At 40.3% G+C, this 26,082-nt stretch overlaps 2 protein-coding genes across 2 annotated transcripts in view; both read left to right on the top strand.

The window, feature by feature from the left end:
- The first annotated feature begins 6,809 nt into the window (after window positions 1-6,809).
- Window positions 6,810-7,199, top strand: LOC116024166 (histone H1, gonadal-like). The gene has a single exon (XM_031265067.1). It carries the CDS (start codon window positions 6,810-6,812, stop codon window positions 7,197-7,199), a length of 390 nt encoding a protein of 129 aa, XP_031120927.1.
- Window positions 7,200-9,800: 2,601 nt separating this feature from the next.
- The window catches only part of LOC116024165 (histone H2B.2-like), a 30,007-nt gene continuing 13,725 nt past the window's right edge, over window positions 9,801-26,082 (top strand). Inside the window, exon 1 of the mRNA XM_031265066.1 lies at window positions 9,801-9,877. Within this exon, the coding sequence (XP_031120926.1) occupies window positions 9,801-9,877 (77 nt within the window). The remainder of the gene's footprint in view (window positions 9,878-26,082) is intronic.

The raw sequence follows: 26,082 nt of genomic DNA, 5'->3' as shown, positions 1-26,082 counted from the left end.
TCGAGCACTTGAGCTTTGATCACCAAGCCCGCCTCAAGCCTCAGGATCTTCACTAGACAGCTGCCAGGTTACTTCGCCTCTTCTTGCTTAATCCAAAGCAAGGACCTTTGGTTGTCACAGTTGAGTGTAACAAACTCCAATCTGACCAAAAGCTATCGTTGAATCAATTTCGATGTAGAGCAGCTTCGGTCACCTTCTAGATATGTGGCAGTTTAAGCTATGTAACTCTCTCAAACACTAAGATGTGTTTTTCTCGCTGTATTGAATATCTGGATGATATTCCAAATTGAATGCTTGCACTTGAACGTTTGAATCAGACACCTCTTTAGAATTTCGAATGAACCAACCTCTTTTTTTTTTTCACTGTGTCTTCACGTCCTTATATATGAGAGTTTGAGGAATAATTCCGTTGGAGGGAAAATTATTCCGTTTGAAATCTGTCTCCCATGCCGATCATGGGTCTTGCGTATTTTCAGCATTTTTCATGGAGTGGTGGTCTTATAACTTGAACCTTTTGTCTTGTAGTGAATAACCCATATTCCACTATCTTGAGTCCATGCTCCACTTTCGTCTTTTGGTAAAAGTTACTCTTTTTATATTCCCATCATTCCTTGTTTGTGGGGAATCAGACCACTTCAGCATTGGTGTACCTTTTGACCGTTTGTGGTGGAAATCTGATGTGTCATCCATTTCCGTCCATTTTGAAAACTCACGTTCGGCACCTCTTCATTATTCTATCTCCATGATATTCTTCTTCTCCAAACTTTAAGTATGCTTCCTGACCGTCATTCAGCATTACTGGAGAAGTGTCAGTTTATCGAGACCAAGGTTGATGTCTCGATTGTTTGATGTCTCGAACCCAAGCATCGAGAGGTCTACCTCTCGAACTCTGCTTATGTCTCGAACTGGATTGCTGTAACGAGAGATCCTATCATCACGATTTGTCTCGAACTGCTTATGTCTCGAACTGTCTCGAACTCTGCTTATGTCCCGTGCCTTCTTCTGATTTGTCTATAGGATTACAACACGAGACTTCTAAGATGTTCAAACAAATTTACCTTGAGCTTAAATATTTTCCGAGTTGAGCTCAAAGTTACCCGGTTGTATTTTCGCTCTTGGTTTACTTGTCGAACTTACAGTGTTTTGCCTATGTATCGAGACTTGGGAATTTCTACTTAAAAGTTGGTATCATCAAAACCTATTACATGATGTTCCTAACATTGGTAACCCAATTTAGAATATGCATACCCTTACATCTAGTGGGCATCCCATGGAAAAGATGTCTCAGTTCACCATTAACTTAAGAAAAGAGATTCGCAGAATCAATGAGAAGTGCAAAAAGAACTCAATTCAAGACGTTAAGGACTTAGCTAAGTAGAAGAGTTCTTTCTTTGTTTAATTGGCTCGCGATCTCCTGATCTTCAAAATTGAGCCCTCCTACCCCCACTCAATTGCAGTTTGGTTTGACTCCTGCCAATTCCATTTGGATTATCCGCCCATAATCAATAAAGATTGATATGATTGACTTGATATGATTTCTAGTCAGCTCCAACGAAAATAATCAAGTCCTCAGTTTAGCTCAAATCGATCTCTAAGTGTATCAACTTCTCTATGTAAATTTCTCTATACAATTGAAGAAGAATAAGGTGGCCTTTATATAGATGATCTCCGTAAATTACTCTATGCTTGTAAAGGTCTTGAACTATTCATTGAACAATCTTCGAGCTGGTTTAGTCTTTAGTCTTCAAGTCCGAGAAGTGAACTATTTCGTGCTATTACAGACTCTAGCTCAAACTTCTAACTACTTGATACATAGACGGAACAAAAAGTTGAACAACTTTTGTTCCATAAACCTTTAATAATATAGAGGGGAAAAAACTATCTTCGTAAAATATTTTTGTAATAACCATTTTATATTATTAACATGGTTGCAATAGGCCCTAGTCGGGCGCTCGAGTAGCGCCTAGCGCCTAGGCAGAATCTAGGCGGGCACAAGAAAAAACAATGACAAACTTGCAATTTGACAATTTTAATGAAACTATTTTTCAACATTCAATCAAATAACACATCTAAATAAATAAAATAATGATAATTCATCAGTCATAACAATATAACATCATAGCAATATGAAAAAATAAAAATACACAAATATGAAATACTCAAATACTTCAATCATCCAAAGATTCAAAGTATCAAACTACCAAAAAAAACTAATAAATTGGTCAAAATAGGATGAAATCGGCCAATTTCGATGCCTAGTCGACCAACTAGGCCGATTTCGCCGCATAGCTGATCGACTAGGCGGCTGNCTATATTTCACTTTCTTGAGTCCATGCTCCACTTTCGTCTTTTGGTAAAAGTTACTCTTTTTATATTCCCATCATTCCTTGTTTGTGGGGAATCAGACCACTTCAGCATTGGTGTACCTTTTGACCGTTTGTGGTGGAAATCTGATGTGTCATCCATTTCCGTCCATTTTGAAAACTCACGTTCGGCACCTCTTCATTATTCTATCTCCATGATATTCTTCTTCTCCAAACTTTAAGTATGCTTCCTGACCGTCATTCAGCATTACTGGAGAAGTGTCAGTTTATCGAGACCAAGGTTGATGTCTCGATTGTTTGATGTCTCGAACCCAAGCATCGAGAGGTCTACCTCTCGAACTCTGCTTATGTCTCGAACTGGATTGCTGTAACGAGAGATCCTATCATCACGATTTGTCTCGAACTGCTTATGTCTCGAACTGTCTCGAACTCTGCTTATGTCCCGTGCCTTCTTCTGATTTGTCTATAGGATTACAACACGAGACTTCTAAGATGTTCAAACAAATTTACCTTGAGCTTAAATATTTTCCGAGTTGAGCTCAAAGTTACCCGGTTGTATTTTCGCTCTTGGTTTACTTGTCGAACTTACAGTGTTTTGCCTATGTATCGAGACTTGGGAATTTCTACTTAAAAGTTGGTATCATCAAAACCTATTACATGATGTTCCTAACATTGGTAACCCAATTTAGAATATGCATACCCTTACATCTAGTGGGCATCCCATGGAAAAGATGTCTCAGTTCACCATTAACTTAAGAAAAGAGATTCGCAGAATCAATGAGAAGTGCAAAAAGAACTCAATTCAAGACGTTAAGGACTTAGCTAAGTAGAAGAGTTCTTTCTTTGTTTAATTGGCTCGCGATCTCCTGATCTTCAAAATTGAGCCCTCCTACCCCCACTCAATTGCAGTTTGGTTTGACTCCTGCCAATTCCATTTGGATTATCCGCCCATAATCAATAAAGATTGATATGATTGACTTGATATGATTTCTAGTCAGCTCCAACGAAAATAATCAAGTCCTCAGTTTAGCTCAAATCGATCTCTAAGTGTATCAACTTCTCTATGTAAATTTCTCTATACAATTGAAGAAGAATAAGGTGGCCTTTATATAGATGATCTCCGTAAATTACTCTATGCTTGTAAAGGTCTTGAACTATTCATTGAACAATCTTCGAGCTGGTTTAGTCTTTAGTCTTCAAGTCCGAGAAGTGAACTATTTCGTGCTATTACAGACTCTAGCTCAAACTTCTAACTACTTGATACATAGACGGAACAAAAAGTTGAACAACTTTTGTTCCATAAACCTTTAATAATATAGAGGGGAAAAAACTATCTTCGTAAAATATTTTTGTAATAACCATTTTATATTATTAACATGGTTGCAATAGGCCCTAGTCGGGCGCTCGAGTAGCGCCTAGCGCCTAGGCAGAATCTAGGCGGGCACAAGAAAAAACAATGACAAACTTGCAATTTGACAATTTTAATGAAACTATTTTTCAACATTCAATCAAATAACACATCTAAATAAATAAAATAATGATAATTCATCAGTCATAACAATATAACATCATAGCAATATGAAAAAATAAAAATACACAAATATGAAATACTCAAATACTTCAATCATCCAAAGATTCAAAGTATCAAACTACCAAAAAAAACTAATAAATTGGTCAAAATAGGATGAAATCGGCCAATTTCGATGCCTAGTCGACCAACTAGGCCGATTTCGCCGCATAGCTGATCGACTAGGCGGCTGATTGGTGGAATAGTTTTTTTTAGTGGTGAAGGTGATATAAAATGAAGAGTCAAAACTCCCCGAGTGTCAGTCTCGAAGGAGAGACGTAGAAGGTTTTGCTATTCTTTCAATCGAATGAACGTGTGGTGAGACGTGTGAGGTTGTTAAGAGTGGTGGATGGCATTCAGGAAATGTACGTGTGCAAGAGATAACTAAAATCAAGTAATAAGTAATAAGAAATAAGGGAATGAATTGTGCATGTCTATGTTGCCTCATTGTGTGTCTCAAGTAGTGGTCTAATGATTCAATTATGTTGGCTATTCAAGAGTGTGTCATCTTAGTCATTTTCCACCTTTGTGTACTAGGGCTTCTTAGGTTTAGGAGTACCATTTGGCAACCAAAAGCCCTAAGAGACATTTTATCAAACACCAAGGCTACACACTTTCCTACTATTCCCAATCATGGAATTCCATAGGATCTAAGATTGTAAAAAGCTTCAACTCAACCCAAATCAATACCATGATAGAGTCAAGGTCTCAATCTCTCAATACCATGATAGAGTCAAGTTCGTCAACCTCGCATAAAGGACTACGACGAGGACTATCTGAGGTATCTCTAGGAGATACTAGAAGAGGAGGACGACGAGGACCTCACTGACTCCTCGGTCCAGGAGAATGAACCCAGCTACGCACCGAGGCGTCCAACTTATGATCAAGATACCAGGGAGTGGTATCGTTTTCATGAAGACCTTGCCTTAAGCACCAGACAAGTTCAAAGCCCTCCTACTCCGGAGAGCAGCCAGGGTCAGAGCCTTCTTTCGACCCCAAATAGCAAATATGCAAAGGCAAAGGCTAAGGGAAAAGAGAAGGCGAGGAAGTAGTTTTACTCCTCGAGGTAGTAGATGTCTTGGATGTCTGGGGATTTTCTATGAATAAATGTATCTTATGTTTCACTGTCTCTTGCTCATGAAATAAAAACTTCTTTGTGTTATTGACTTTTATATATCTTGAAGACCTAATTTGGACCATCATACTGATAAGTTCACTTATCTAATGGAGAAGCCTATATGATGGGATGAAGTCTTAGCATTACGAGTCATGAGCTGCGAACTCTAAATTCACGAAGCTTAAACTCTCTCGTTGACCGAGTTCTTAAAACCTTAATCTATGTGTTATATGGCACGAGGACTTATGGAAGAATTATGTGAGTAAAAGGACGAGGAGAAGAAGTGGAGATGAACATTGACAAAGGTATATGAGTTACAAAGACTAAGACCGAAGTCTTGATATCAATATGAAGAAGTCTACATGAGGAGTTGTTTATCAACTCGAGTACACTTATAACCAAGGACTAGATAAGCCCATTCCTGAAATCAGTTAACAGTGGATGAACCCAAGGTTTGATGACCGTTGATCAAAGGAGAAAGTGGGATCGTGTGCTAACACGTGTCAGCTTGTGATTTGATTCAGTACGAAGCATGAGCTCCATTATCTCCTAGAACTGACGAACCGTCATAATTGAAAGGATGTGCATTTATGGTGAATAAGGGCATTGAGTGTTTTTATCTATCCGCAATTAATGCCACTTTCACTTTAAAAGATATTGCATTATGAGGTTTTGCCGATCAAGGGTTTTACTTACCTTTTATACACTTTTGATCAGGTGCATTAACAGTATTTATCCCTTATACATAAATTACTACCTGAACCCGTTGAGAAACCCGACCCGTTTCCATCCATATAAAACCCAAGTCGTTCCTAACCTATTTACTTTTACCCTCACAACCTCTCTACTCAAAAGCTTTCTTCCTCCCAAAGTTTCCTTTCCAACCCAAATCCTTTCAGTAAACAACAATGGTGATCATTGAAGAAAACCCGAATACTTCTTTCGATGAGAGTCAGACGATCCCGAAAACTAATAAATGTACAGAACCACCAAAGAAGATGGAATACCGGCCATCGCAAGTTATCACTCGTCCATGTAGCAACGTAGAGATTTTCAACTTCTTTCTATGAAGGTTGAAAGGTCAAGACCCCAAAGAAGGTTGGTGAAAGCTGGGTCCATCCTGGATGTTGAAGGATTTCTTGAGAAGGTTATTGATAAGAAGTTTGGAGAGAAAGTGGTACAATGTCTCAAAGACGGCGAACTATATGACTTTGTGACATTCTCTCAAAAGACATTTTATGCTGTTGATGTTGCCCAGTTCTACATCAATGCAAGCCTACATGACACAAATGGCATTGATGAGATCAGATCTGTTGTAAATGGGTTGAATGTGGCTATAACCCATAATGAACTTAAAACTGCCTTCAGATTCCTTGTTCAAGATGAAGGGTACCACAAGGATTGTTTAGAGAAGGAGTATGACAAGGTTAAACTCTGGAAGGATGTCAAGGGTTACAACCAACCTTCCAAAGTTCCCTTTCCAATCAAGAAGAAGATGCTCAAAATGGATTGTGAGTTCACAATCGATATACTGAACAAAATCATTGAGAGCAAGAAATCCAACACAGATGACATATCTGAAGAAAAGTTGAAGATGTTGTGTGCCTTATTGGAGAAATATCCTATGGATTTGTCCAAGATTGTGTTCGAATACCTCAAGAAGAATGTGAGTTCCGGCATAGATGAGAAGACTAGATAGAACACAAAAGTCTTAGGATTTAACTTTGTGATTAGTCAAATCTTAAGTGAGAAAGGTGTAAGTCTTCGTCTTGGAACATCTACTCACAGGACGCATTTTCATATGCGGGCTAAGCCACCGAGGTATACTCAGAGACAAGCTACTGAGATTGAAGCCACAAAAAAGGAAGAAAGAAAGAAATCGGATCCCAAATTTTCAAAGGATGCTACTGATGAATCAAAATCTCATGAATCAGAATCATCAAAGAGTCCTGTCAAGAAGAAGAGGAAAACCAAGTCCTCGAAAGCCGAGGAAACCAAAGGTGCATCATCCTCTAAGGCACCCGAATCATCAAAAGAAAAGGAAGAGCCAAAGAAGAAGAGAAAAGAACCTGCTAAGAGAAAGGCCGAATCATCAAAGCGACCCACGAAGAGATCTAAGAAGGGTCAATCTGAGAAAATTATTTCCACTGAGCCATCTGTTGTTCTACCAACAGAAGAGGTGCAGAAATGATCTGATGTTCTGCCACATCCTCTTGTAAATGTTTATGAAGAAAGTAGTGGTGATGATGATGCATTACCACTTACTCGATCCTTTGGAAGAAGGAAGACAATTGCACTAGAAGAATCTGTGCCTGAGACGTCTAAGCCCGAGTAGTTGGATCTTGAATCATCAGTACTTGAGCCATCGGTACCCGAGCCCTCACCTTCAAGTGCTCGAGGTCCTTTACCTCTTATGATTCGATCTCAAACTCCTTAAACTCAAGCTAAATCAGATTCTAGTTCAACCATGATAGAGGATGAACCTGAGGGGGAAACCGTTGTTGGTTGGAGTCGTGAAACAACCGAAATTGTGCTTGAACATATTCAACGATGGGTTCGTGCAAGAGCTCCTTCTAAAGTGGCCGAAGTATGGATCTCATCCATTGGAAAGTTTGATTTTCAGCCACTACAAATGATTAAACCATCTCCACCACTTCGCATTGAAGAAGAAAAGGCTAATGAAGATGTGGAAATTTCAGAACATGTACCCAAGGCCCAACCTCCAATCCACGATGCACATGTCAATGTTGATGCCGAATTGGCTCAGCAATTGGCACATGAAGACATTTTTGGCAATATGCCAACTTATGAAGACATCCTTTGCCAAGAATTAAAAAGGATTTATACATGGCAGGAATGGCGTATGTCAAGTTTGAGAGTAATTGGCGAAACTTGTAGCATGATGGCCTTAGAAGAAGAATGGGCTCTGGATTGGATGGGGACAAGGTCCCTTTTTTATGCAATGCGACCTCAAGAAATCGACCGAGTTTATGCTGAGAAAGTAGAAGGCCGATTTTTCAGACATGGCAAAAGGCGAGATCTTAATGTTGGTTGAGTAAATCCAAGGAAACATGTAATGAACAAAGACATCTTGATAGCAAAGGTTCGCAACATTTACAGAGTTCAATCTTCAATAAGAGATGAACGTCCTGGAGTTGGAACAAGCCGAGGACATGCAGGTCCTGATGATGATGCTAACGAGGACACAGACATCGTGAATGACGATTCTAAGTGTGATGATGGGAATATTCCTCGTGGCAACAAGGATGATGAGGATGATGATGAGCCTTCAAGAAATCCTACCCATCTCCCTGTTGATGCCTCGAAGAACGATAACTCTGGTGATTCATCCGAATCCTCCAGCTCAAGTGACTCCGATGGTAACGATGATGCTAATCAAGATGCCACCCCGAGTCATCCTCAAGTAGAGGACATAGACAGACAACATGCTGATGAAATGAATGAGATTGCTGCTGAAGAGCAAAATGATGATGTTATTGACACAGCCCTTGGGAGAAAATGCAATTACTGAGGAAAGTTAGAGTTCAGCCCGAGACGAAGACTTTGAAGTGTTTCGCGGTGCGAATCATGACGACTTTACCCCGAGGATTGATGAGAATTTATTTCTCTCTTCAGATAACCTTGATGGTGATGATCTTAGGGTGAGTTCTGGCTCAACTCAGGATGTAAACTTGGAAGCGTCTTGTAGAGCAAGCCATGAGGACTCGTCCCCAAGGAAAGAACTAAGCGAAGATAACTTGATTGACATTAATGTTCATGATGATCAAAACTTAACCAAAGGTGGAAACATGGAAGTGCCTCGTGGTGACAGTGACCCTGATCATACTCCTATAGTAGCTCAGACCGAGGTCTCAAGTTCTTCAACTGAGGTGATCGTTGATTCTGTATCTGCTTTCTCTTACTTATGACTGCTATACAGGGGCTGGCGAGGACTCAATCCACTCAATTTCAATCTCACGAGTCCATTGCCAAGATTAAGAAGGATATAAGGAAACAGAAGAAGCGAAGTTCAAAATCTCCTGTGGTAGCTCAAACCACTGGACTTGAGGAGAAAATTGACAAAGCCCAAGCTTAGAGCTCGACATCCTTTGTATTCCTGCGAGATACCTTATCAGAAGTTAGACGAGTTCAACAGGACTTGGTGCTTAAGCAAGCTTTTATCCAAGAACGACTTGACATGTCGTGTGTTAAGTTGGACTTAGTAACTGAAAACACCAATAGGACGAGCTCTTATGTTCTTGAAAATCAGTGGACTATTAAAGAGCTTCAAATAGTCATAAATCATTTGAGTAACAAGATTGATCAATTGGCGAGCACTAATGATGCCAACAAGGGGGAAAAGAGAGCATGCAAACAAAGTCAAGGCCGAGGAAATATTGATCGAGACGATGACTATGATGGTCAAGGCCGATGAAATGATGGTAGAAACATTCAAAGAGAAGAGTTTTTAGCTCTAAAACCAGCCCCACCACCATCACCATCAACCTCGAAACCAAGACATGGACACTTTACAAGCCGAGGCCGAGGACACAAAAAGCCGAGAAGAGAAACAACAAGAACAGCTGAAGGACAAATAGTTGACTACATTCCGTATGAAGAAGGAAGTGGTAAAAGGTTTGAATGCTACAACATTCCTCCATTCTAGAAAAACAAATCTGATAGAGATAGAGCTCAATATCAAAAGAATCAAAATGAGCATATCTGGGAGAAAATGAAAGAAGATGAATGAATCTTTAAAATCCAGCAAGATGGACAGAAACAATTTGAAGAAATGAAGAGAAGAATTGATGATGCAAAAAGTATAGGCATAAATGAAGATGATGCCTTGAAGATGCGAGCCAAGGACAGGTCATGGGAGCAACTGGACAAAACTTCTACAATGGAATGACTGCACCCGAACTAATAAGTTGGTGGAAAAGACGAATCATTGGAGGCAGAAACCTTGGCGAAGCTACCCAAAATTATCTGGTTCTTCGTGTGAGGAATAAATATTCTTACAAGATCGAAGGCTTGAACGTGGTCGAAGCCATAAGGGCTATGAATGACATGATCGATCTAAAGGATGCATAAGAAAGAGAAAGACTTGAACGGAGAAAGAAATGAAGCATCGAAGACCAAGAAGGACGAAAAGAAGATATGATCTTCAGTACTCTTACTTTATTTCTTATCCTATGTATTTGTGCTACTCTTGATAAATAAAAGACAATTTTTGGGGCTTATGCGTGTGTGGGTTATTTTCTAGCAAACCCTACTCCTCGTATTGCTTATTGTTAAACTCTACTATTCGGCTATCATAATAAAAATCCAATTTTGGATATAAGTAGCCTGATGGTCCGAGTATATGTGTTTGCATCATCAAAAGGGAGAAATTGTTAGGAACTCCAAGCTCTTGATTTTGATGATACCAAAGACTAGAGAAGACCCCCAAACTTTTTCTTTGTCTTTTAGTTAATAGGTCGTACACATGTTAAGGACTCGTGACAACGAGTTCATGAACCAAAGGTAACATTTAGCCGAGTACTTAGGAGTGCTCAAGGACGAAGACTTGAAGGTCAAAGACATGCTAGACTGAAAGAAGTAGACTAAGGCCAAGCACTAGAAGGGTCAGTCTTATGAAGCATAATGAAGACCGAAAAATCAAGATGATTTATTCGAGGAAATGATGAGAGAATGATAAGGTCAATCATTCTCACAAGCACCCAAGGCATAAGGACTCTAAGGACATTCCTTAGAATATTGTCTTGTCCATAGCCTTTTTAATTGTGAATGATCAGAATGTCAAACGGATCCTAGGTAATGACCCCAAGGAGCCGAACCACTATAAAAACCTCTCTCTCACTCTCTCTTTTACTAACTGCCTTATCTACTGCATTGCATTATCACGAACCAAGCCTAGCATTTTCATATTTACAAAAACATTGCAAAGTGATACTAAAAATCGACAAACCTTTTATTTCCGCTGCGTTTATCTTTGGTCAAGTTCTAACTTTCTCAAGGGTTCGTTTTTGCAAAAAGTTTTAAAATCCAGTGAGTCATTCCCCCCCCCCCCCCTCTCTTCTAGACTCACTCCTCTACCCATCGAAACCAACACACTCAGATTATGTCTTCAAATTGAAGAAAGCTCTTCATGGACTCAAGCAAGCACCTCGAGCATGGTATGAGAGATTGACTTGATATCTGCTCAACAATGGCTATTAGCAGGGGGAAGACAAAATGTTGTTCGTTAAGTTTCAAGGAAGCATATTATTGTGGCATACATCTCGAACTAGACCGGGAACAGTTCATAGAAGTTATGCAACAGGAGTTCAAAATGACTATGCTTGGAGAATTAACTTGTCTTCTTGGACTTCAAATAAAGCAACTCTAATCAGGATTGTTTATATCTTAGGCAAAGTATGCCAAAAGCCTGGTGAAAAGATTTGGCTTGGACTCAACCAAAGAAACTCATACACCTTTGTCTACCACAACCAAAATGTCTAAGGACAACGCCTCAAAATTAGTGGATGCTAAAAATTATAGAATCATGATAGGCAATCTACTATATTTAACTGCAAGTAGATTGGATATCATCATGTATAGCGTTGGTCTTTGTGAATGGTTACAATAAGTAATGCATTAATGTGTGGCTTTAGAAGATATAATCCAGTAATACCATAAACTTGGGTCAATCAAAAATAAACTTTATATAGAAACATATTTCCATATAATAAACCAAAAATTTCCATTAATTAATTAATTTCACAGAAAAATCAAATTTGTATCATCTATGTAATCAATTAATTACAATTATAATATTATATTAAATTAAACACTTTAATTTAAAATATTATAATCATGAAAAAAATTTCATAAATAGCATTCAATTATCACACAAAATCTCTATTTAAGGGCCAAAATAAATATTTCAAGATTATGATAATATAATTATTACTACCATAAAAATCATATTTTAAATAGTAACAATAACATATCATCATCTAATCTTCCAAAATATTTTTTTCAAATATAGAAAAATAATCACTATGATAATAATTAATATTATCACTAAGTATCTCATATTTAATTAGTAGTAATTAATTTTCAATTATCAATATAGGAAATTTTTCAAAAATATGATAACAATTAATACCACAAAAATATCTAATATTTAATATAGTAATTAAAATTATAATTATCATATATAATATTTTCAAATATAATAATATTACACAAAATTATCAAATAATTTAATTGGTAATATTAATCGTTCTAAAAATTAAGACTTTCACCGCTTCAACACAGTGACCCTGAACGATAAGTGGCCAATCGATGCACCAACAGCCTACCGCCGCCCACCTCTTGCTGAAACGCCCAGCCTGCTAACCTCCTCACTCGCTTGAACTTCCGACGATAAACTATTTATCACCTTCTTTGGAGCAGCCAATTATCTTGGCTCATACTGGAAACCGACAGTAGCTCTCTATCAACTAATGACAGTGTCTAGCCGCACCACCACTCTCAGCCAACAACCGCCAGCAAGTCGCTCTATAGCGCACTGTAGGCACGACCGACTGTGTCGCCTTGGCTGTCGGTGCGTCCATCAATAGGAACAACCAATCTCCAGCCCCTGAGACGCCTCGCCATCTTTGGATCGACTATCAATCGGAAGCGAGGAGAACAGAGATAGATAAGACGAACAGAGGAAGATGAACAAGAAAACAAAAACTCTTTTTTCTTTTATTATTATAACTAGTTACCACACACGCATTGCGCGAATAGTCAAATGTCCATTGTGTATTTTTAAATTAGTGTTTGAGAATTTATCAAAGAATCATTCGGTATCCTGGAGTATATCAATGCAAGATTATCAATTTTTTTATAAAAGTAAATATTTTAAGAATTCATAACTATGACCTTTGACATAATTTTTCATAAAACTAACTAGTGCAATAGCAGTTTTAGAGAGAAATACCCTCACTGGATAGTACCTAAGCATAATTTTTGCAATACAAAATCCTATTAATCGGTGTGATCCATGCTTACTCTTGTTGCCACTTCCGCCAGAAATGAATTCTTGATTTAATCTAGTCATATGGTAATTTGGTATGCTTCACTGCAATTTTAGTGCTAGGACGCAATGCACCTTCAAAAACAGAACCAAATCCTCCTTCCCCCAAAAGACAAGGATAATATGCATAGTTCCTTATCTGTGTTGAATATATACTATATATTAGATGAATCATTTCATTAATGCCCAATGCGTGATTCTAATTAATTAACCAAAGTTCATGTTAAATTTATATTGTATTTTTGTAATATACTCTAACATATTTATAGTATATGTTTAACAATTATGTCAATTTTGATTGGGATGGGTTCAAACATATGCCCTTCCTTATGAAATCCAATGAGTAAATTAAGAATAATAAATAGTTAACGGAATGTAGAGGTATTTAAGAAAAGTAAATGATATAATAGAGTGTAAAGTAGAAAAAATAATATAAAATACTAAAATCAAAATAATATGAACCATTCATTTCAACTAACAATTACACCAACATTTTTTAGTTTCCGTTACCTCTTACTAGGTTTGTGGATATGTTTTATATATATTATTATATAATAATAACAATATAATATAATATAATAATCAAAGTAATATATTAACTATTTAAACCAAGAAATATAAATAAAAAATAAAAAGCCACAAATTAATCTAAATGTAAAATCATCTTGATCCCACTATTAGAAAATTTATAGAAGCGTGGCGGGAGCATCAATCACTTTTTCTAGATTCTGCGTTCAAAAGGAGAGTGTGAACAATCTTACCCTTGAAGTGTGCTTTGGCAGAAGCAAAGCCTGAACCGTTTAATTGTTCGGCTGGGCACATGAGAACTCCCAGAGATTTTCATATGAAAAAAATTATTTTTTTTCCCTTTTTTTGCAAAATCTCTCTCTTACTCTGACAAAAAAGGTAAGGTTATTTATATAGCCTGGTTTGGGCCAAAGGTGCTAGCCTTTAAAAATTCAAAACTACCCCATGTTGAATTAATTCATTAATAAACTATTAATATATTAATTCAATATCGATAACTCCTTATCGATTTCTTTTAAAGTTCTCAGCATTAGCACGAACCATTATGGTGTGACTTTCTAGGTTCATAGTAAAACTAACGAGTAATATTTAATAACTCATTATTAAATAACTCGTAAGTCATGAGTGACACCTAGTACTATGACATGACTAACTAGCTGACAATCAAATATATTTATATATATTTTAGTGAACCTTTCTATTACAAATACAATGCAACGTTACTTCCACACAACACTTCTTCCTAACCAGGCAAAGGTCATGGTCAAACGTGGTCAAACCCATATGTTAGGAACATCATGTAATAGGTTTTGATGATACCAACTGTTAAGTAAGAATCCCCAAGTCTCGATACATAGGCAAAACAATGTAAGTTCGATAAGTAAACTAAGAGCGAAAATACAACCGGGTAATTTGAGCTCAACTCGGGAAATATTTAAGCTTAAGGTAAACTTGTTTGAACAACTTAGAAGTTTTCGTGTTGTAAGCAAACAGATAGATCAGAAGCAGGCACGAGACAACTCTGGAGGAATAAGGGTCTACGAGACATCAACTAAGTCTCGAGACACAAGCCAAGTTCGAGAGGTAAGGACCTCTCGATATACCTATCGAGTTCGAGACGTAAAGAATATTCGAGAGATAGACCTCTCGATACATGGGATTGAAACATCAAGTGGTCGAGACATCTTTTATGGTCTCGATAAACCGACACTTCTCCAAGAGGCTGAATGTTAGTCAACATATGCAGATAGAATACTCTAAGTTTGGAGAAGAAGAATATCATGGAGATAAAATATTGAAGAGGTGCTGAGCGGGAGGTTTCAAAATGGACGGAAGTGGATGACACGTCAGACCTCCACCACAAACGGTCAAGAAGTGCACCAATCCTGAAGTGGTCAGATTCCCCAAACAAGGAATGATGGGAACATAAAAAGAGTAACTTTATCCAAAAGAAGCAAGTGAANGTGCTTTGGCAGAAGCAAAGCCTGAACCGTTTAATTGTTCGGCTGGGCACATGAGAACTCCCAGAGATTTTCATATGAAAAAAATTATTTTTTTTCCCTTTTTTTGCAAAATCTCTCTCTTACTCTGACAAAAAAGGTAAGGTTATTTATATAGCCTGGTTTGGGCCAAAGGTGCTAGCCTTTAAAAATTCAAAACTACCCCATGTTGAATTAATTCATTAATAAACTATTAATATATTAATTCAATATCGATAACTCCTTATCGATTTCTTTTAAAGTTCTCAGCATTAGCACGAACCATTATGGTGTGACTTTCTAGGTTCATAGTAAAACTAACGAGTAATATTTAATAACTCATTATTAAATAACTCGTAAGTCATGAGTGACACCTAGTACTATGACATGACTAACTAGCTGACAATCAAATATATTTATATATATTTTAGTGAACCTTTCTATTACAAATACAATGCAACGTTACTTCCACACAACACTTCTTCCTAACCAGGCAAAGGTCATGGTCAAACGTGGTCAAACCCATATGTTAGGAACATCATGTAATAGGTTTTGATGATACCAACTGTTAAGTAAGAATCCCCAAGTCTCGATACATAGGCAAAACAATGTAAGTTCGATAAGTAAACTAAGAGCGAAAATACAACCGGGTAATTTGAGCTCAACTCGGGAAATATTTAAGCTTAAGGTAAACTTGTTTGAACAACTTAGAAGTTTTCGTGTTGTAAGCAAACAGATAGATCAGAAGCAGGCACGAGACAACTCTGGAGGAATAAGGGTCTACGAGACATCAACTAAGTCTCGAGACACAAGCCAAGTTCGAGAGGTAAGGACCTCTCGATATACCTATCGAGTTCGAGACGTAAAGAATATTCGAGAGATAGACCTCTCGATACATGGGATTGAAACATCAAGTGGTCGAGACATCTTTTATGGTCTCGATAAACCGACACTTCTCCAAGAGGCTGAATGTTAGTCAACATATGCAGATAGAATACTCTAAGTTTGGAGAAGAAGAATATCATGGAGATAAAATATTGAAGAGGTGCTGAGCGGGAGGTTTCAAATGGACGGAAGTGGATGACAAGTCAGACCTCCACCACAAACGGTCAAGAAGTGCACCAATCCTTGAAGTGGTCAGATTCCCCAAACAAGGAATGATGGGAACATAAAAAGAGTAACTTTATCCAAAAGAAGCAAGTGAAGCATGAACTCAAGAAAGTGGAATATGGAATATTCACTACAAAACAAAAGGCTCAAGTTACAAGACCACTACTCCATGAAAAATGCTGAAATTGTGCAAAGACCCATGTTCGGCGTGGGAGACCAATTTCAAACGGAATAGTTTTCCCTCCAACGGAACTATTCTTCTACTCTCATATATAAGGACGTAAAGACACAGAAGAAACAGGGGTTGTGAAAGAGGTCAAGAGGTTAACAAGAGGTGTCTGATAAAAACGTTCCAGTGCAAAGTGTTTAACTTGGAATATCATCCTGATATTCAATACAGCGAGAGAACACATCTTAGTGTTCGAAGAGAGTTACAAAGCTAAACTGTCATACATCCAGAAGGTGACCAAAGCTGCTCTACATCAAAGTTGATTCAACGATAGCTTGTGGTCAGATTGGAGATTGTTACATTCAACTGTGACTATCAACAACGTCTTGCTTTGGATTAAGCAAGGGAGGTGGAGTATCCTGGCTGCTGTCCGAGCGAAAGAAACCTGAGGCTTGACGCGGGCTTGGTGATCAAAGGTCAAGCGCTCGAGAGGTGGAGTAACTGGAAGCGGGGAGAAAAACCTGAGGAGAGGCGGAGTAACCTGGCTGCTGTCCGAGCGAAAGAAACCTGAGGCTTGACGCGGGCTTGGTGATCAAAGGTCAAGTGCTCGAGAGGTGGAGTAACTGGAAGCGGGGAGAAAAACCTGAGGAGAGGCGGAGTAACCTGGCTGCTGTCCGAGCGAAAGAAACCTGAGGCTTGACGCGGGCTTGGTGATCAAAGGTCAAGTGCTCGAGAGGTGGAGTAACTGGAAGCGGGGAGAAAAACCTGAGGAGAGGCGGAGTAACCTGGCTGCTGTCCGAGCGAAAGAAACCTGAGGCTTGACGCGGGCTTGGTGATCAAAGGTCAAGTGCTCGAGAGGTGGAGTAACTGGAAGCGGGGAGAAAAACCTGAGGAGAGGCGGAGTAACCTGGCTGCTGTCCGAGCGAAAGAAACCTGAGGCTTGACGCGGGCTTGGTGATCAAAGGTCAAGTGCTCGAGAGGTGGAGTAACTGGAAGCGGGGAGAAAAACCTGAGGAGAGGCGGAGTAACCTGGCTGCTGTCCGAGCGAAAGAAACCTGAGGCTTGACGCGGGCTTGGTGATCAAAGGTCAAGTGCTCGAGAGGTGGAGTAACTGGAAGCGGGGAGAAAAACCTGAGGCTTGAGGCGGGCTTGGTGATCAAAGCTCAAGCGCTCGTTATTGTACTAGAAAGGGAAGTTTTTAGTGCAATCCTTCCAGGGAGTTTCTGGAAGAAGAGTGGAAGTAGGCGGGTTGGCCGAACCACTTAAAAATCTCTCTTGCATTTACTTTCTGTTTTTATCTCTCGCTAACTTCTCGATTGCACTGCATATAATCACACCTCTCGAACTAACCCAAACTCGTGCTAACTAAAAGGGGATAACATTTCCGCTGCGCATAAAACTTTGTCTTCACCTCGTGAGGTATCGAACCTAAACATCCTAAGTTCAATACACACGAGAGGTCGAAAAGATTTGCAAAATCTTATACAAGTCTATTCACCCCCCCCCCTAGACTTGTACCCCATCCCCTTGGGACCAACAATTGGTATCAGAGCAAGTTCTCTGATCGATATAAACCTTTGTTTATATTGCCTAGAGATCCTTCTTTGAAAAATCTTCTTAAATATTTTCAAAGCACGAGATAATTTTTCAATATGGACAGCATGTTGTCGAGACATCTTCTCTTTGATCTTAGCAGGTTTGACGACTGGAAAACACGCATGCTTGCGTACTTATCAGCCCTCCATGATGAGATGGCCGAGGTTATAACTTCTGGACCAGTCAAGATCCTAATGGTTAATACTGCTGCAGTTCAAACCCAAGAAACACCAAAGTACATCCCAAAACCTAGGGAAGAATGGACCAGTGATGATAGGAAGAGAAACAACCTGGACAATATTGCCAAGGATATTCTCTTCAGAGCTATAGACGAAACCATCTTCCCAAAAGTGAGGAAGTGCAAAACGGCAAAAGAGGTATGGGATACTTTGATGTTAATTGGTGAAGGTGACGAACAGGAAAAGGAAAACAAGCTCACCGTGGCCATGAAGAAGTTCGAAGACTTCAAGATGAAGCCAGGAGAGAGCATCGACAGCATGGAGTCTCGGTTCATGAAGCTCACAACCGAGATCAGTGACCTTGAAAAGGAGATCCCACAAAAGGAGCTGAACCTGAAGGTCTTACGTGGCCTCACTAAGGAGTGGGAAGTAAAGGTGATCACGATGAGAGATCACCGAGATCTGAAGGAAACCACAACAGACAAACTCTTCCGGGATCTCAAAGCCTTCGAGTTCGAGATGTTCCCAAGAGATGAGGACATTGTGGATCGACGAAACGTAGCACTTGTTGCTGAGCAACCATCCACATCTTCAAGGTCAGACTCTAATCCTATGAATGTTATGTCTGACGAACAGTTTGCTCTCTTTGTGAGAAAGTTCAGGAAATACATGAAGATGAACCAGGAGAGCAACAAAAGTTCACCTTCCTCCTCAAGAAGGAAAAATGAGAGATATCCATCCAGAAGGACGGAGGAGGAAAATCAGGGTCTATGCTACAACTGTAGAAGACCGGGACATTTCAAGGCCGAATGCCCTTACCCACTAGTAAGCAAGCATCAGGGCCAAGAAGGCAAGGATTCCAAGAGAATAGAGGAATCCAGGGAGAAGCCAACACAAGGTGGCTTCAAAGGATCATCAAAGACGTATCAGCGCAGGAAGGCGCTTGTTGCTGAAGAATTCGAGAGGACAATCGAGGAGTCCGAGACGTCGAGCTCCAGCGAAAGCAGCAGCAGCTCAGAGGATGAGAGGGGGCTCATCTGCTTATACACCGAGGAAGAGGAGAATCAATGCCTAATGGCCATTGACAACGAGGTAACCTCTACTCCTACATCTCGCTGCTCTACTTCTACCTCTCGTTGTTCTTCATTTAAAAGCGATGAGGACCCCTTCGAGATGTTGGAATCGCTCAGAAGGAACCTTAACATCGCCAATAGCACTCATGCTAGAGTGATGGATGAAAACAGCAAGCTAACTGCTGAAAGAGATATGCTTAAGAACGTCTCGAAAGAGAATTTGGAGCTGACTCTCAAAGTAAGTGAGTTAGAAGCCAAAGTAATCCTACTATCTGAAGAGTGCAAAGCTCGAGAGACGAGAGAGCTTAATCTTCGAAAGGTCATAGCATCATACACTAATTCCTCCAAAGCTATGGAGAAAATGGTGGTTGATCACAGACCTACAAGTGATAGAACCGGTCTAGGGTTCCATCAAGACCATCTCTCGAGAGATAAACAGACCAATGGTTTGGGAACTTCAAGAAATGGAGGATCTCAACCCAAACCAAATAAAGGTCATAAAGGACCAACAGAAAAGACCAGAGTAGCTATTCATAAACCGTCCCTATACACCAGCAATGGAAAGTATAGGAAAGCTACGAAGAATGGCCGGGTAAACAATATCGAGAGATCACCTTGCTATCTCTCGCAAGGCCATTCCAAGTACAAAAAGAGCTACACTCCATATAATGCACCTCAAGGCAAATATGGAAGGTCTGAGATCGACATAGTTAGGAACTCACGGATGGAGAAAGGAAGACTCTATCCATCTAGTGAGAATTGGTCATCAAATCACAAGTTCTGGAAGAAACCTCACTTTCAGCAATTTCACATGACCAAACAGAGTATGAAAGGCATGGTGCATAAGCCGGTCGAAAAGTCTCTACCTAAGTTGATTTATGCACCAAAGAGGCCTAAAACCTTTGCTAGCATTCCTTATAATTATCAAACGTACAATGGCTACATTGCGCCTAGGCCTGGAATAATGGGCACAAGGTATAAATGGATGCCTAAACTCACTAACCCACCAGGACCCAAAGTTTGGGTACCTAAACTTGCTTGATTTCCTTGCAGGACACCAGGGACGTGTGGTTCATTGACAGTGGATGTTCGAGACATATGACTGGAAATCTAACACTGCTTGAGAACATCCAACCTATCGAAGGTCCCTTGGTGACATTTGGCGACAACGAGAAGAAGGGGCGCACAATAGCTGTTGGTGAAATCCAAAAGAATGAGCTGGTTATTAAAGGAGTGTCCTACGTTGAGGGGCTCAAGTTCAATCTTCTTAGTACAAGCCAGTTCTGTGACAAGGGCCACAAAGTTGTCTTCACCAAAAGCAAATGTCAGATTATGAACGAGGAATCTCTCGAAGTCGTCTTGGAAGCAGCAAGGAAAGGAAACATGTACATAGTGGATTGGAGGTCTGCAAAACCATCCCTATGTATGCTAGCAAGGAGCAAGGAAGACTTATGCTGGGATTGGCATAGTAAGCTTAGTCATCTGAACTTTAAAACTATCAACAAGCTTGCTAAGAGGAACCTAGTGGAGGGACTGCCCAAAGTGACGTTTCGAAAGGATAAAATTTGTGAGGCATGTCAACGTTGCAAACAGATCAAATCCTCCTTTAAGAGCAAAGCCGAGACATCATCCACTAGACCATTAAGTCTTCTTCACATGGACTTATTTGGCCCAGTGGATCCACCCAGCATAAAGGGAAAGAAGTACACTCTTGTGGTTGTGGATGACTACACAAGATTCACCTGGACTGTGTTCTTAACCAAGAAAAGTGAGACAAAAATTGCCCTACCAAATCTCTTGAAGCAAGTTCAAGTTGAAAAGGATGTCTCGATACTAAAGATCCGGTCAGATCAAGGTGGAGAGTTCGTTAATCAAGTAATCGAGAGCTACTGCAACGAGAACGGAATTCATCATCAACTATCAGCTGCTCGAACACCTCAACAAAACGGGGTTGCTGAAAGAAGGAACAGAACTCTCAAAGAAGCCGCAAGGACCATGCTCTCGCAAGCCAACATATCACAAGGATTTTGGGCAGAAGCAATCAACACAGCGTGCTACACCCAAAATCGGTCCTTGATAGTAAAAGGAGTTGGAAAGACTCCATATGAGTTGTGGAATGGAAGAAAACCGAATGTAAGCCACTTCCACTCATTCGGGTGCAAATGCTATATTCACAACAATGGGAAGACTCAACGAAGAACTTTTGAAGAAAAGGCAGATGATGGAGTATTTCTGGGATACTCATCGACAAGCAAAGCACTCAGAGTCTTCAACAAGCGAAGTTTGGTGGTTGAAGAGTCCATACATTATACCTTTGATGAAAGGGCATCAACAGATCAACCATCAAAGACAACGAAAGCTGCTGAGGAAGATCAGCCAGAGTCTATCGAGAGATCAAACTTACCTCTCGAAGACAAGCAGTCGATAGTTCGAGACGTAGCAGAACTCCAGTCAGAATCAGATGATGAAGAGTCTACCAAGAAGAAAGCGCCTGACTCAGTTGATCAAAACCAGATCATAGATGTTCAACCCATATCTCAACCTTCAATGGAAGTATCAACTGAGGAGCCGCAACCCGACCTAAGATGGCTGAGAAGTCACCCTGCTGATCAAGTGATCGGAGATGTACGTGACAGAGTTCGAACCAGATCAGCTTACAGAGAAAGCATGTTTGCTTGTTTTCTATCTCAAATAGAGCCTAAGGTGATCGATGAGGCTCTAAGCGACGCAGATTGGGTGCAAGCAATGCAAGAGGAACTTCATCAGTTCGAGAGGAACGACGTTTGGGAACTAGTTCTGAGACCTCATCATCAGAATGTCATTGGTACAAAGTGGGTTTTCAGAAACAAGATGAATGAGGATGGAATTATTGTTAGGAACAAGGCCAGACTTGTTGCCAAAGGCTACTGTCAGGAGGAAGGAATAGATTTTGATGAAACCTTCGCTCCGGTAGCACGTCTCGAAGCCATACGCATCTTTCTCGCATATGCCGCCTTCAAAGACTTTAAGGTATATCAAATGGATGTCAAGAGCGCTTTTCTGAACGGACTTCTCGAAGAAGAGGTGTACGTTGAACAACCTCCGGGTTTCTTGAAGGACGTAGGAGCTGACAAAGTATACAAGTTGAAGAAGGCACTCTACGGCTTAAAACAAGCTCCAAGAGCTTGGTACGATACCTTATCCTCTTTTCTACTTCAGTGTGGGTTCACCAAAGGCCTAGTGGACAAAACATTGTTTAGGATTAAGGATGGGGATCACATCTTATTGGTGCAAATCTATGTGGACGATATCATTTTTTGGTAGCACCAATCCAGACTTGTGCGAGAAGTTCTCCAGTTTGATGAAAGGAAAGTTCGAGATGAGCATGATGGGAGAGCTCAACTACTTCCTTGGACTACAAGTGAGACAGCTTAAGGAAGGTATCTTCATCAACCAGGAGAAATACACCAAGGATCTACTCAGGAAATACAACATAGAAGGGAAATCCTCAGTCAAAGTACCTATGGGAACCTCTCTACGTATCGATGTCGACAGCGAAGGTCGAGAGGTCGATCAAACCACTTATCGAGGTATCATCGGATCTCTTCTTTATTTAACTGCAAGTAGACCAGACATATCCTTTGCAGTAGGTGTATGTGCTAGATTTCAGGCAAGTCCTAAGGAAAGTCACCTAAATGCATCCAAAAAGATTCTTAGATATCTAAAGGGTACGTAGAGTGTTGGGCTCTGGTATTCGAAAGGTGGATCTTTCGAACTTATGGGTTATTCAGATGCGGACTTTGCCGGTTGTAAGATAGATCGAAAGAGCACATCAGGGACATGTCAGTTTCTAGGTGGAAGACTTGTCTCATGGTTTAGCAAGAAACAACATTCGATAGCTACAAGCACTGCTGAGGCAGAATATGTAGCAGCTGGAAGTTGTTGTGCTCAGATCTTATGGATGAAGCAACAGCTAATGGATTATGGTATTGAGTGTAAGGAGGTTAAAATTATGTGTGACAATACAAGTGCTATTGCCATCACCCACAACCCAGTGTTACACTCCAGAACAAAGCATATTGATATTAAGTATCACTTCATCCGAGACCACGTTGAGAAAAAGGACATCACTTTGGAATATGTTGCAACGGAGGAGCAACTAGCAGATATTTTCACAAAAGCGTTATGTGAAAATAGATTCTCTCAACTAAGGTTAGAATTGGGAATGATAGAGTTGGGTTGAATGGTCAAATCTTATCTTCTTGTATTTAGTGCCATGAACTGTTTCGCATGTGAGGGGCGGTTTCATCAACTTTATGGCAGCTTTGGAGTTACACAAGCATTGAATGGTCATTCATATTGCATCCCGTGACTCAACAGTGGTAACCCTATTGGGCTATAAATAAGAGGGTTTCTTTCAGAAGTTCATACCATCAACTTCCCATGGAGAAAAAGAAAGGAAAAGATGATGTTCCATTCTTTTATAGAGGAAAGAAACCGGCAGTCAAGTCCAAAGATTTTCAAGGAGAAAACTATCCAGAATCAACGAAGGGTGAACAGATTACGGAGCTTCCTGATAATCCAAGCAAGAATCCTATTCCCATCCAAGGTGAATGGATCCCCAAATACGAGGAGATCCACAACGATGGGATACTGGAATCGGGAGAAGAGTCCTGCACAAGAGGGACTCCTACTGCTGCACATTCTGGAAAAGGGCCTTCCTCAACCAAATGGAGAACCAAGGGAAACGGAGAGGAAGACCAGATGGGACTTTCTGAGGTCTGCAGCAGCCAAAGGGATGATCATACCTAATCCAAAGACATTAAGAGGATTAGCGATGAAGATGGTCACTCCCAACTATAGTAAGCAGCTCCGGAGAGAAGAACAAGAAAAGGGAATAGCCACCCCCAGTTCTGTTATTAGACAAATAGGACTTTAGATGGCTAGTTCCCGCCTTAACGATAGATTCCTATTAGGCTGACCAAGGCCAAACAAAAGTTTCTAGGGAATTTAATAGGATATTGATTCATATGTAATGTATCTGGAAATCACTAAATGAACTTAAGGATATGTTCCAAGTGATATCTTTTAAATGAATCAAACTTGTTTCTCTCGCAATCTGTGTTCGAAAGGTAGTTCGAGAGGTCACCCGATCAGTTTGTCTACATACATTATGTCTCGAAGAAGGGTAGTTCGAGAGGTCACTTCGAAAGATAACAAACTGATATCTCTGAAAGGAGGAATAAGGAGGGTTAGGGATCAAAGGGAAGATCCCTAACCAGATCAAGATGGAGGAATAAGGAGGGTTAGGGATCAATCACTCAGGGGGAAGATCCTTAACCAGATCAAGACGGAAGAATAAGGAGGTTTAGGGATCAATCACTCAGGGGGAAGATCCTTAAACTCATGAGGAAGATCATTCACCTTCGAAAGGTGAATTTGATAAGCTCAACGGATATATGAGGTGGAACGGCTATCTTTGGACATAAATGCTAGCCACGTGGTCATCGGTTACTGACGGTTTTTCGCACTTAAGGGCATTATCTTGATTAGTGGGAGCATGCTTATTTTAAAATATCAATACTCCACTGTCTCAAAGCTTAAACCGTTCTATACTTTACCGAAATACCCTTACCAAAATACCTTATAAGCTGACCGTTATCAGGGGTATTTCTGACTTCTCACATCTTTTAAATCAACCGGGATCCTTCCACGGGTCAAACTCTCAACCCTACCCATATATCCAACCCGAGTCCGCCTAATATAAAAGCAAAATCCTTCTTCTTTACCCGGATTCAAACTCAAAACCATATACCCAAAATCCCCAAATCCTTAGACACTGTACACATTCCCTCCAAAACACACAAACTTTCTTCAATGGCGTCTGAATCATCATCTTCTTCATCTTCATCTTCATCCTCCAGTGCATACCAGAGAGAGCTAGACCACATACGCTCTCAGATTAAACAAGTCAAGGCGGGAAGCATCCTTGACAAAGATGGCTTCATCACCCACTCGCCAAATCCAACAATGGCGGAGAGAGTCTTGAAGAAATTTGAGAAGGCAGGACTAATGCGGTACATGACGCATGACTACCGAACCATTCATGACCTCGACTATACAGAATGGTTCGCTCATGCCAAGGTCACGAAGGGCAAGATTGAAAGCCGCTTCAACGAAATAGACATAACAATCTCTGTGGGTGATTTACGAGCAGCATTCGACTTTGCTACGTCGGAGGAGGCAGTCAAGCACCTATCGGACTACAACATGGATAAGCAGGAGTTTTGGGACAAAATCCGATTGGAGACTGCACCACCCAGAGCATCCTCTGCCCTCCGCAGATTTCATTTGAAGGAGAGGTTTGCCCTAGCCGCCGAGCTCATCATAAAATTCATCCTCGGCAAGGTGTCCGGAACAGACGAAGTCAATCTGGACACTCTGAAAATCCTCCACGCCATCTGGAACAACAACAAGTTGGACTGGGCTCACATCATCTTCGACTGCCTCAAACACCAAGTGCAGAGCTCAGTTTCCAACTCCGACCTGACAATCTACAAAAAGGTTGGTTTTGGCTTTGTTGTTCAATTTCTATTGAGACTGAAGGGCTTCGAACTGAGGGAAGGGCGAGAGGTTCATCGGAATACCTATATGGGTAGAACGAAACCTCAAGCTAAGGCAAAAGGTGCTAAGGATGCATCTTCACCCTCAAAGCCTAAGGGAAGGGGCAAAAGGAAAGCCCCAGCTAAGGAGAAGCGCTCTGATGACGAGCTTTTGGACACCCTAGTCAACAGGGTTGAATTGAAAAGGAAGGCCAAGAGGACCAAGACTGCTGCTGTCACCCAGGTTCGAGAGGTGACACCGTCCGTTATACAAGTACCATTTGAGGACAGG

Source organism: Ipomoea triloba, chromosome 7 (genome assembly GCF_003576645.1).
Source record: "Ipomoea triloba cultivar NCNSP0323 chromosome 7, ASM357664v1".
NCBI classification, from domain to species: domain Eukaryota; kingdom Viridiplantae; phylum Streptophyta; class Magnoliopsida; order Solanales; family Convolvulaceae; genus Ipomoea; species Ipomoea triloba.
This window is presented reverse-complemented; position numbering and strand designations above follow the sequence as displayed.

What these genes read in the sequence shown, in the direction of transcription:
- LOC116024166 (XM_031265067.1), top strand. Translation starts at nt 6,810, where the DNA reads ATGCGGGCTAAGCCACCGAGGTATACTCAGAGACAAGCTACTGAGATT.